Genomic DNA, 13,128 nt, shown 5'->3' with positions numbered 1-13,128 from the left:
CGAGAAAGCCATGCTGAAACATCAAGGCGGTGACACAAACTAAAGCAAAGAAATTCCCTTGGCTGATAAGGCTAACTTGCCTTACTCTAAACCTGAATGGAATTGTGCTCTTTTTATTTCATCTCTTGTTAAATGGAGGTGGGTTTCGGGGGGGAAGCAGAGTCCTGTGAGGTACAGCTAAAATTTTAGACATACCTTTGAAATCCTGCCTATTAACATCTGTTTGTGTCACAACCCTCATAACTGAACATATATTTGTTAGTGATTGTATTTATGTTTACAAGAAAACATGGAGAATGCTGCCTTTTAGAGAACTACACCTGGACTCAATCTAAAATAAGACATGGGAAAGAAAATATTGCTTAGATAGTTTTATTGTGCAGGACACTCAAAACAAATCAAATATTTGGATATTTACCACTTTAAACATAACACTCAATTTGATGTTAATAACCTTGTTACATTTGCATTCTCTAACATCCAGATTACCACTAACAGTGACCAAATTGACATAAAAATTTTTTTTAAATGTAGTTAGTCAATAAATACTCTAATTATCCCAGTATAGTTTCATTTCCAATGTATATTGTAAATCCCCTTTATATACTTACTTTAAAAGCAATAATTTGTTTGGCAGAAGCCATTTTAATCAAACTGTTCAGAGGGTTGCAGCCAACTTATTTAGTGGATTGTGCCAAGCACTGTGCCAATATAGACAAGTTCACATCTAGCAGCAGCTGCCCCAAAAATAATACTCCTGCCTCACAGGAAGCTGCCTGCCTTCCTAGCTAGTAGATGGATGTAGTGAGTATGCCTGCTATAAAGGAAAAATAAGGCGGAGGACACAAAGTGGTCTTCAATAGGTGAAAAAGTTGCATTCTAGTTACAACTCTGTCTCTGCTGCCTCAAGGAAGCAAGAATGATGCTATGGCAGGTAAAGCTTGCAGGGGTTGCTGAGGCAAGTGAGAGGCTATTTTCACATCCAATGAGAGAAGCCATTAAAAAAGGATGCACAGTTTCTTCTAAAAAAAGGCACAGATTACTTTTTCATAGAGCTCCTGTTTTTCATCCAGAGCATATGTTTATCTCTGCTCTGCTTAAAAAGAACACAAATATAAATATCTGCCAACATTCCATGGAAATGTTTGAAAATTATTCTGTTTAGAGACCACTTTGTCTGTTTCAGAGAAGGGGGGACATTCTTTTGTTAATTTTTAAGAAAGATATTTGCATAATACAATTTTGTTTCCTATAGGTTCATCTGGCATAGATGCTTATTTTGCCCATCTTAAAATGAGAATCCTCTGAGGCATCAGAAAGTTCCAAGTTACCGTCCTGATATAGTAGAATTGAACATATTACTTATTAGTAACTTAGTTTTTAGATTAGTCATAACTTGACTGACAGCAGTAGTCCCATGAACTAAAAGTGAAACTACTTCTGAGTAAAATTATGCATGTGCATAAATTTTTCCAGGATTTGGACCCAAGGGTTTGTCTACTCTAGGAAATAAATTTGCATGAAATTAGGATATGAATTTAAAGAGGAATAGGTGTGTGGGCAGACTTTTATTCAGGAATAAGATTGTCTTATTCCAAGTTAGCTTAATCTACATCCAAGGCAGATTAAGATAAACAAGAACAAGGCACTCTCATTCCTGAATACAAGAGGATCTGCCCAGGGAGTTAGTCAGGACACCTCTTTCAGAACAACTCCCCCTGTAGCTGAGTCTTAAGTGACAGATTTAAAAAAAAAAAAAAATTATTTTAAGGCAAAAGCCCCCAAACAAAAATGGGATAGGGAATAGTATTACAGAATATACAAATAAGCTATATTTTTCTGAAAAAATATTCCATTTAAAAAGTTTTCCTCTAGCCATTGGCATACCTGTCAAACATTTCACTGGTGTATTTATTTTCTTCGAAGTGTGCTCAGGGGCAGGGAATGTTTATTGAAAGGGCTTGATTGGTATTAGACTAAAAGCTACAGAACAGCTACAGTACAGGCACTATCCATGCAAATTCCCCCCACTCACCCGCCCTTGAAAATGGGTCTGCTCAGACACCCTCACCCCTCCATTAATAAAGAACCCAAAACACAGTGTAATTCAAGACACATATTCTATTTACCCATGCAACCTCATGACTATATGATCTTCACCTTTGTCTTCCCCACCCAATTACTCTTTCCCGGTATAGACCATATCCTAACTTCAGCACGAGTCCTGCAGTTGGATCCATGCAGGCATTTGCAGAATCCCAATGAAGTCAATAGCTCTCAGTAAACTCTGGGACAGGGATTCTGTTTGTTTGTTTTGTAAAGTGCCAGACCTTATAGACATGAAATAATTAACAACATGCTTTGATCAGGATATGGAGGAACCCATCACTAAGCATGTGAAGTTAGTTAATTTCTCATATATATTTTCATTCTTGGCCTCCCTGCTGAGGCTGCCAAGCGTAAGTGTCAGTTGCAGCGATGGTGGTTTTTGTGATGTGGAACTGGATTGAGACCACCAAACATCCATCACACAGTAATGGCTTCCAGTCACTACCAAGGTTACCTACACTTAAGCCAGCCATCAAGTGTTGAAAGGCTCCTTATTTCGTTACCAGGCTCTTGAGCCATTCTACCATTTCATGTGCTAAATTCAAGAACAAAACGAATGAAAGTTATTTGTATTTTAGTTGAAGGCAGTGTTTTTGTAATTGAATAACCTTTTGGAAATTTAATTCAAATCTCTCCACTATAACAGCATAGACTACCTAGGTGTAATTGGATGCATCAGTTTCCATTTTGTCAGTCATTAGATCTAAGCCAGCATCCTACCAGCTACATTTTCCCCATGGTGAAATAACTAGTCACAGATTTGTTCTCAGTAACTAAGCTAAGCTTTCGTTCAGTTCACAGCTAGATGCAGCAAAGCTAATGAACTTAAATGAAAGTGTATATTCATAGGCAGGCACAATTATACAATATGTTGAATTGGTAATGCAAGAGTTCAGGGAAGAGCAGCACCACTCTACAGGAAGTAAAGTATTAACTTTGTTATTTTTATTAGCTGTAAAGCAAAACTGTAAGGACTTCTGTATAGTGGGGCCTCCAAGCTCATTTTGAGTAGTTGCCAGTTAATGCATAAATTTGGCATGCAATCTGCAAGATCCAAAACTGGCTCTTGTTATAGGTGGAAAGAGTTTCCAGCATAAGTGACGAAAATACAGATAGAGAAATATTTTCCTAGTCCTTAGAGAGACCGAGAGAGAGAACACACACAACCGTGTGTGTGTAACAATAAAGAATAACCTGCTTAAATTTTAAGATAACTCAAGAAATCATCAGAATCATCAAATCTAAAAAAAACAACAACAACAACAACAAAAAACCCACCACCAACCCAAGAACTATACCTCCTTTACATTTGTGATGGAGAAAAAGAAATTGGTTCCTAAAGTTCTCAAAAAAAAATTGTACATTTCAAAGTTTGACTTCCTGCCTCAGCCACCCTTCAGTACAAAAAACTTGAGCTAGTCTTCTTCTTGGAGGCTGCACAAAACATTGCTGCACATGGTGTCAAACCTTGGGACCAAAACAGTCATTTTTTCTATCCCTGGCCCAACAAAAGGTAGGGGATGCTATCAGGGCAGAATGTTGAACTTTAAACGGAGAGGGGTGAACTTTGTATCACTCTACAACAACTCATTCTCAGGTGACGCAACATGGAATTGGCAGAATCCAGGGCCACCTACATCCAGCTCTCTTTGCCAGAATAAGACTGGCATGATATGCAACCAGTGAGGAAGAAAAAAAATGGGGGAAGCATGGGGGGAAACAGTTTTTACTAAGAGCATAACACTAAATACAGGAGCTGAAGTTAATAATGTCCATTGTCATTGAAAATCTAAACAAAAGTAAATTAGACCAAGAAATTGTTTACCTATCAAGTAGGGAACACAGCCTTTGTAAAGGGAACTCATGCTTCACCAATCTATTGGAATTCCTTGTGGGTGTCGACAAGCACGTTTACAAGGGTGATTCAGCTGAGATAGTGCACTTGGACTTTCGCAAAGATTTTGACCAGGTCCCACATCAAAGGCTCTTAAGCAAAGTAAGGTTAAAAGATAGGAAATATAGGGTAGGACTAAATGGTCAGTTTTCAGAGTGGAGAGGTAAATAGCGGGGTCCCCCAAGGATCTGTACTGGGACCTATGCTGTTCAGCATTCATATGTGGTCTGGAAAATGGGGTAAACAGTGAGGTGGCAAAGTTTGCAGACAATACACAATTACTCAAGATAGTTAAGTCCAAAGCTGACTGTTAAGAGTTACAAAGGGATCTCACAAAACTGGGTGACTGGGCAACAATATGGCAGAGGAAATTCAATGTTGATAAATGCAAAGTAATACACATTGGAAAGCATAATCCCAAGTAGACATACAAAATGATGGGGTCTAAATTAGCGGTTACCACTCAAAAGAGATCTTAGAGTCATCATAGATAGTTCTTGGAAAACATCTGCTCAGTGTGCAGCTGCAGTGAAAAAAGCTAATACAATGTTAGGAACCATTAGGAAAGGGATATATAATAAAGCAGAAATTACAATACCACTGTATAAATCTATGGTGTGCCCACACCTTGAATAGTGTGTGCAGTTCTGGTCACCCCATCTCAAAGATGATAAATTAGAATTGGAAAATGTACAGGAAAAGGGCAACAAAAATAATTAGGGGTATGGAACAGCTTCCATGGGAGGAGAAATTTAAAAGACTAGGACTGTTCTGCTTAGAATAGAGACTACTAAGGAAGGATATGATAGACATCTATAAAATCATGAATGGCATGGGGGGGAGAGGGGGAGTGTTATTTACCCCTTCACATAACACAAAAAACAGGGGTCACCTAATTAAATTAATAGGTAGCAGACTTAAAAACAAACATAAGGAAGTATTTCATACAGTGCACAGTCAACCTGTGGAACTTATTGCCAGGCCAAAAAGTATAACAGTGTTAAATAAAAAAAAAAAACCTAGACACGTTCATGGAGGACAGGTCCAGCAATGGCTGTTCGCCAAGATGGTTAGGGACACAACCCTATGCTCTGGGTGTCTCCAGCTCAGATTGCAAGAAGGTGGGATTGGATGACAGGATCACTGAATAACTACTGTTCATTCCCTGTGAAGCATCTGGCACCAGCCATTGTCAGAAGACAGGATACAGGAACACTGACCCAGTGTGGCCAGGCTTGTGTTCTTAGGTTTTTTGTTTTTGTTCCCCCGCCTCCTTCCACAAAAATGACATTTTCCCAAAGATGACCAGTTTACTTCAATAAGTTGATATTTTCAAAGTTTGAAAAATCACCTGAGCACATTTATGTGATGATGTATACTGCATGCTGCGATCTCAAAATAGTTTAAGAGCTCATTGTGTGGTGTCATGAATGAGGACAATTACACAGTAAAAGATTTCCAGGCACAGAAAACAAAATCTGAATGCCAGTGGACATATATGCATTGTCCCTCTACGTTTTCATTATTAATTATTCTAAACTTTTGTCCAAGCTCTTAAGGAGAGCCCAGAGATCATGTTTTCCAATATAAATCAATGGGAAGTACATAGTTGCTTTGCACTCCAAGAAAAAATACCCTTTCCTCCCCCAGGATAATTTAATTTTTTTCTACATTAATCTCAGTAGATTGTCTGGTAACATTTTTTAACTGCAATTAGTTTAAAAAAAAAAAACATATAGGGCCTAATACAACAACTGCAGGATCTTGTCCATGTTTATCAGTTGCAATTACAATGCCAAGGCTGCTAATTATTCAACTTGATTCTGCTGAATTTCAATAAATGATTTTGTATTGAGGTCATACACAAAAAAGGTCTTGATTTTATTTTTCTACTCCATGAAAACAAATGACAAGTTACACTTCATGGTTATTACAGACACTAAATCACTTTAAAGCCAGTGCAGTATAGAACAATACTACAATCATAATATCTATTTGAAGATTAAATATGTACATTTATTTTTAAAAAGCCAAAAAACCACTGTAGTAGAATACATTAGTGATTAAATATAAGATTATACAGTCTATATCTGTAGCAGCTTCTTTCATGTCCAACTACTTCTTTTAACTAGTTAACTAGCAGCAACTTTGTCTAATGACTGTTAGACAGTTTATATTTTCAATCAGTAGATGTTTTCTTCCAATATTTCATGTAGACAGGTAACTGTCTGATCACATTAGCAAAAACAGAAGTTCTATTTAAATCTTAACTGATAATTATAGAAGTAATTAACATGTCACCACCTTTAAAAAATTCACGTACCTATTAGGGTGATTAGGAATTCTAGAGGAATCATTTTGTCCTTTTGTATTAGGAGAACAAAACAGATTGTATACGTTGCTAATATTTCTGCTCCATTATAGACTACAAATGCATGGAAATTTCCAGGAGGCCTGTCAGACCCAGGTGAAGACATTGGTAAGTCTCTGAACAATGTTTCAAATACATCAGCAGCATAAGCAGTCACAACTCCTTGAAGTCTACTGAGTTGTGCCCTCTGTTAGTTGGCTGACACAGAGGTATGTAGCCCAAAGTAGTTTTGCAGGATTACTCTTGTGATGGTCAATATCAGTTTAAAATTGGTGTCTGAGAGGTGGGGTGACATGATCCTGCATCCTAACACAGACACTTCAGCAGAGGATACCTGATGCTTCACCATATTCAGGGTGAAAAGGCCCTTCATTTAACACATTTTTCTACATTTTCACATAGAGCAATGTTTGATTTTTAGGTTTATTTGACATTGAGTCATATGAACCCAAAGTGTAAGGAAGGTGAATATGGCATAGAAATAAATGAATTAAAATACTTCAAGCACAGCCTGAAGCACCAGGTGATAAACTCAGCAATATTCTGAGTATTCCTGACACACTGTTCCTATCTCTAACATGGGAATAACTACATGTCTTCTCCCACATTTTGTCTGTCTTGGCTGTTTAGATTGGAAGCTCTTTGGGACAGGAATTGTCTCTGACTATGTAGAAGTACATAGTACTAGCACAATGAGTCCCCGCTTTCAGCAGGAGACTCTATTACAAATAGTAATAATTACTCTTAAAGTAAAGGTGAGCTGACACTATGAGTTGAGGAAATACTTCACTTAAACTAATGTGATGTAGATGGTTGTTAATACTACAGTACTGCTGAAGTTCTGTTAAAGGGTTACAGGACCAATTAGTTCACAATACAGAAGTTTATGCAAACGACAGGTTTAAAAAAAAAAAAGAGAGAGAGACTGGAGGTTTTTCTGTATATAAGAAACAGTATGTAGGTTTTGGGTTCAAAAGTTACCTCCACTGGGCAGTATTACACTCTGCGCTGTTATGTTAATAAATTTTTCCTCACAATACTATTTCAGATTTTTGAGTATCATCTGCATAGTGCTAATGAGTAAGATCAGGCAAAAAGAGGTTAACTTCATTGTCGGAGTAATATAGAAACACCTTGGGAACAGGACCCACGTGCTGACTCCTAGTCCTGCACCTTAGCCACCAATGTATTCTCTCCCTCAGTGTCCAAGGCCACAAACTCTACAGTTCATCATTACAATGGACAGGACAGTAGTTTCCCACTATACATTTCAGCTTTGGGCTAGATCCTCAAAAGGGCCTACCTGCCACTTTAGGCACCCAACTCAAAATTTTAAATCCTCAAAATCTCTGCTCAGCTGTTACACCCTGTAGGCACCTAAAATCCCCAGGCACCTAAATTTCTGCCACTCAGCATGCATACAGCTGCATGAGATTATAAGAAGAGGGGAGGGCGGACCACCATCTTTCCTCTCGTGGTTGTTGCTTTGTTGCAGCAAAGGACTTATGCCCTTAACTCCAAGAGAGGGTTCAGAGCTGTGAATCAAGAGCAGAGAAGGACTCTCCTTCTGGCCCAGACTCAGGCACCTAGGTCCCTTTAAGGGGCAAGACTTAGGCCAGTGTGGGCAACCTGCCAGCCACACGCAGCCCGTCAGGGTAATCCACTGGTGGGCCGCCAGACAGTTTGTTTACATTTGCACAGCTGCCCACAGCTCCCAGTGGCCATGGTTCACCATTCCTAGCCAATGGGAGCTGTGGGAAGCAGTGGCCAGCATGTCCCTGTGGCCCCATCGCTTCCCACAGTTCCCATTGTCCGGGAACGGCAAACCACGGCCACTGGGGTGCTGCAGGCGGCCATGCAAATGTAAACAAACTGTCTTGTACAAGGAGAGTGGACGCCTGACTTGGGGCTGTGGCTTCCACTAGATGGCAAGGTGCCTAAATGTTAGACTGAGCATTGCAATGCCTAAGTCCTCTTTGTGGATCTAGCCCTTCAGTCATTATATGCAATTTCATGTACTGCTGTAACATATTTCATAGATTCGTAGATTCTAGGACTGGAAGGGACCTCGAGAGGTCATCGAGTCCAGTCCCCTGCCTGCATGGCAGGACCAAATACTGTCTAGAGCATCCCTGATAGACATTTATCTAACCTACTCTTAAATATCTCCAGAGGTGGAGATTCCACAACCTCCCTAGGCAATTTATTCCAGTGTTTAATCACCCTGACAGTTAGGAACTTTTTCCTAATGTCCAACCTAGACCTCCCTTGCTGCAGTTTAAGCCCATTGCTTCTTGTTCTATCCTTAGAGGCTAAGGTGAACAAGTTTTCTCCCTCCTCCTTATGACACCCTTTTAGATACCTGAAAACTGCTATCATGTCCCCTCTCAGTCTTCTCTTTTCCAAACTAAACAAACCCAGTTCTTTCAGCCTTTCTTCATAGGTCATGTTCTCAAGACCTTTAATCATGCTTGTTGCTCTGCTCTGGACCCTCTCCAATTTCTCCACATCTTTCTTGAAATGCGGTGCCCAGAACTGGACACAATACTCCAGCTGAGGCCTAACCAGAGCAGAGTAGAGCGGAAGAATGACTTCTCGTGTCTTGCTCACAACACACCTGTTAATACATCCCAGAATCATGTTTGCTTTTTTTGCAACAGCATCACACTGTTGACTCATATTTAGCTTGTGGTCCACTATAAGCCCTAGATCCCTTTCTGCCGTACTCCTTCCTAGACAGTCTCTTCCCATTCTGTATGTGTGAAACTGATTTTTTCTTCCTAAATGGAGCACTTTGCATTTGTCTTTGTTAAACTTCATCCTGTTTAACTCAGACCATTTCTCCAATTTGTCCAGATCATTTTGAATTATGACCCTGTCCTCCAAAGCAGTTGCAATCCCTCCCAGTTTGGTATCATCCGCAAACTTAATAAGCGTAGTTTCTCTGCCAATATCTAAGTCGTTGATGAAGATATTGAACACAGCAAGTCCCAAAACAGACCCCTGCAGAACCCTACTTGTTATGCCTTTCCAACAGGATTGGGAACCATTAATAACAACTCTCTGAGTACGGTTATCCAGCCAGTTATGCACCAATCTTATAGTAGCCCCATCTAAATTGTATTTGCCTAGTTTATCAATAAGAATGTCATGCTAGATCGTATCAAATGCCTTACTAAAGTCTAGGTATACCACATCCACAGGTTCTCCCTTATCCACAAGACTCGTTATCCTATCAAAGAAAGCTATCAGATTGGTTTGACATGATTTGTTCTTTATAAATCCATGCTGGCTATTCCCTATCACCTTACCACCTTCCAAGTGTTTGCAGATGATTTCCTTAATTGCTTGTTCCATTATCTTCCCTGGCACAGAAGTTAAACTAACTAATTTCATTTGAACTAATGCTCTTCCTTCAAATATTTATTACAGAATTTAGCTTTATTTGATGTTGCATGTATAATTTTGTGAAACATGCACTTACATGTCAAACATTTATGTTTGGAGAGGCGTACATAATGCCATGAATATATGCTGTATACTTTGTACCAAAAAGGGAGTCTGGTTAGAGGAGGATTGAAAGGGAAGGGTCCAAGATAGAGGACTTTGAAGGAACTTTTACATTGTTGATAGGCAAAGAATGGCCAGCATGAGCATGGCTCCACTGTAGGAATGTTGTACACAGGAGAGCCAGGGACCCATCCCTCTAAAAAAATAGGTGAGGCTGTAAATTAAATTAATGGAGATATCCTATCTCCTAGAACTGGAAGGGACCTTGAAAGGTCATCGAGTCCAGCCCCCCACCTTCACTAGCAGGACCAAGTACTGATTTTGCCCCAAATCCTTAAGTGGCTTCCTCAAGGATTGAGCTCACAACCCTGGGTTTAGCAGGTCAATGCTCAAACCACTGAGCTATCCCTGCCCTCTGTAAATGTTGCAAGGGTGACAGCAAATAGGTATCAGAAAAACTGGGGAAGATATGTTCGTTAAAGTTCCCCTCATGCCCCTATTAAAATATTAAGATGTGATGCAGCAGTTATTTTTATTACTATATTTTAACAGATATAAATTAATGAAGCATGAAATATAACAGAACTTTATTTTTCCATCATTTACATTAAGCCTCAAACATTTAAGGGCCTACCTTTCAAAAATGTAGGAGTGCAGTTACCATGCTTGCAGATCAGTGTTTATTCACACGTACCAGTTTGCACAGGCAGCTGTGGTAGTTATGTGAACAAATTAAGCACTAAATTGCATGCATTTTGGGGCTTGCCAATTTTTGAAGCTCAAGACCTAAATGTTCCTTCCATTTTAACTTGTCATTTTAAAATATTAAAAAAAAAATAAGGGAACTACAATAAGGCACTATCTTGAAGCAAAGCTCAAATCTAGACTGAAATCCCTGGTCTAATGATTTTAGCATGGTCTCTCTCAGCATCCCTGATTTCTATCCTTTTACTCCTTTCCCCCTTTAAGTCCAAAGAGTACTACACAAATACACTGTAGGGAGTTTGCTTCATTTCCACTTCTGTTCTAACCAAGGAAGACTGGATGAACGTTCCATTAGGACTTCCAGTGATTCCAGCCCAGAGGAGCCAGGCATGGTAATGGATCAGACTGTCAGTAATCTCTACAACTGTGTCAGAGACATGGAATCAGAGCACTTCCGTGCCCTTCTCCTCCCCCCTCACTCCCCCAAGTTCTGTGTAGTTAATATTGTAATAAAATGTTCTGCAGACATATTTATATACTAATGCCCCCCTGCCCAGTCCTGCAAAGAGATGCTCATGTGTCAAGCTTTACTCACGCAACTAGTCCCATTAAATGCAATGCAGTTATTAATGTGCTTAACTTTAAAACACACATGAAGTGTTTGCAGGATCAGGGCCATTTCTATATAAATGTTTATTGTCTATAAGAAAGGCTGTTAGAGATTTTGCTTATGGTTTGCTACTGTATGTCCTGAAATTATTTTCAGTGGTTTTAAAATAAATCCAAAATTTATATCTTCTGTACTTCTAACTTTTCAAGATGGTGATTTGCAGGCATTATTAAAATGAATGTAATTCTGTTAAATATAAACCAACATTCTAATTCCTAATTAACTACAGCAAGTTGCCTTGCAAACTAGACATGGGCATTTTACATCACAGACTAAACAGAGTCACCTCCCTTGCCATGAGGATTAAAAAAAAATCTAATAATTCTATTTACCCATCCAAAAAATACTCCACCCAAGTAGGTTTGTAAAGTTTTGCAAGGCCTAGGAACAGCTAAATTTTGGCAGAAGAGGATATTAGAGCCCTCCTGGGATCTTTGATTTTGATTGCTGTTCGGAGGTAACTCTAGCTTTTGGTTAGTGGAGAGACTGGGTCTAAGCACTGAAAGAGTGAATGAGTTACCCTGCCAGCCATTAGCTGTTTTTAGACCCTGACTCAGCAAGGTTCTTAAAAATGTGCTTAACTTTAAGCACAAGTAGTCCCACTGACTTCAGTAGCACTATACCTGTGCTCAAGGACATTCCTGGACTGGGGCCCAAGTTAACGGATTTTTTTTCTCCATTCCTATTGATTTTTATAATGAGAAATATAAGAGGTTTTTATCTCCTCTTGGTCAGTGTACAAAAGATTTACATATGCAAAGTTAATAGGAATTATCTGTATGAATTTCCCATGCATCAATAGATTTCATGGTATGTTAGCAAAATAATATAACTGAAATGTCATTATAGACATTTAAGGATAACTTTGCAAGAAGGGTGAGGTCCTCCTTCATTCTGTAGGCCAGTTTGTTTGCACACTTTTACATCTGTAAGATAAATTGTGTACTTGTGCCACTGAATTAATTGATTTGTTCCCACAATCAGATATAATTGAAAGTCCTCAGATGCAACAGGAAGATCAGCCATTGAAAGTAAACCTAAAAATGTATTAATTAGGATCAAAGAGAACTGAAAATATTTAGCAAATATCTTTAGACAAGAGCTGGGTATACTGCATTGGTGCATCAGTTTCAGAGCTACCATACTTGTACAGTATTAAGGAACATTCATCATTTTGTAGGTTATCCACAAGAAAAGCAAAGTAGTCCATTACAATTAGTTTCGTTTAAAGGGCCAAAAACTGAGCTTACTGTAGTGTTGGAGTTTATAGCCTTTACGGTCTCAAAAAGGTGTTACCATCAGCGATGCTTTATGAGTTGGAAATCTTTCACTATGAACAGTTCTTGAAATGTAGTCTCCTCTTACATGTACTGTAGGAATATTTCTCTCCATCTAGGAAACACAGCAGTTCGAGAGGTTTTTGAAGAGACTGGCATTAAGTCAGAGTTCAAGTCCCTCTTAAGCATAAGGCAGCAACATAGGCACCCTGGAGCCTTTGGGTTATCAGATATGTATATCATCTGTCGCCTGCAGCCTTCCTCATTCAACATCAGCTTCTGCCAGCAGGAATGCTTGAGGTGCGAATGGATGGATCTTGAGGAACTTGCCAAGACCAAAGACACTACTCCCATCACCAGCAGTGTAGCTAAACTGCTACTTTATGGATACAGAGAAGGGTTTGATAAGATTGATATAACCATGAGAGAATTTCCAGCTGTTTACACAGGCCTATTTTATAAGCTGTACCATAGGGAGCTGCCAGATACTTATAAAAACACGACAGAATTCTAATAAGCTTCACATTTAATTAAATTCATAATTTAGAATTGATTATTTTAAATTGTGGGCTTACTTGTACCATATTAAAAA

General features: G+C 39.0%; 1 protein-coding gene across 2 annotated transcripts in view; it reads left to right on the top strand.

Moving 5' to 3' along the window:
- NUDT6 (nudix hydrolase 6) overlaps nt 1-13,068 on the top strand; it is a 31,878-nt gene extending 18,810 nt beyond the window's left edge. For both annotated transcript variants that reach the window (XM_034772174.1, XM_034772175.1), the window contains 2 exons: nt 6,428-6,482; nt 12,656-13,068. In XM_034772174.1, coding sequence (XP_034628065.1) covers nt 6,428-6,482; nt 12,656-13,050 — 450 coding nt within the window. In that variant the 3' untranslated portion in view covers nt 13,051-13,068. The remainder of the gene's footprint in view (nt 1-6,427; nt 6,483-12,655) is intronic.
- The last annotated feature ends 60 nt before the right edge of the window (nt 13,069-13,128 follow it).

The sequence above is a fragment of the Trachemys scripta genome, chromosome 5 (genome assembly GCF_013100865.1).
Source record: "Trachemys scripta elegans isolate TJP31775 chromosome 5, CAS_Tse_1.0, whole genome shotgun sequence".
In the NCBI taxonomy this organism is placed as follows: Eukaryota; Metazoa; Chordata; order Testudines; family Emydidae; genus Trachemys; species Trachemys scripta.
Note: the sequence above shows the minus strand (reverse complement) of the source record. Positions and strands in the feature narration are given on the sequence as shown.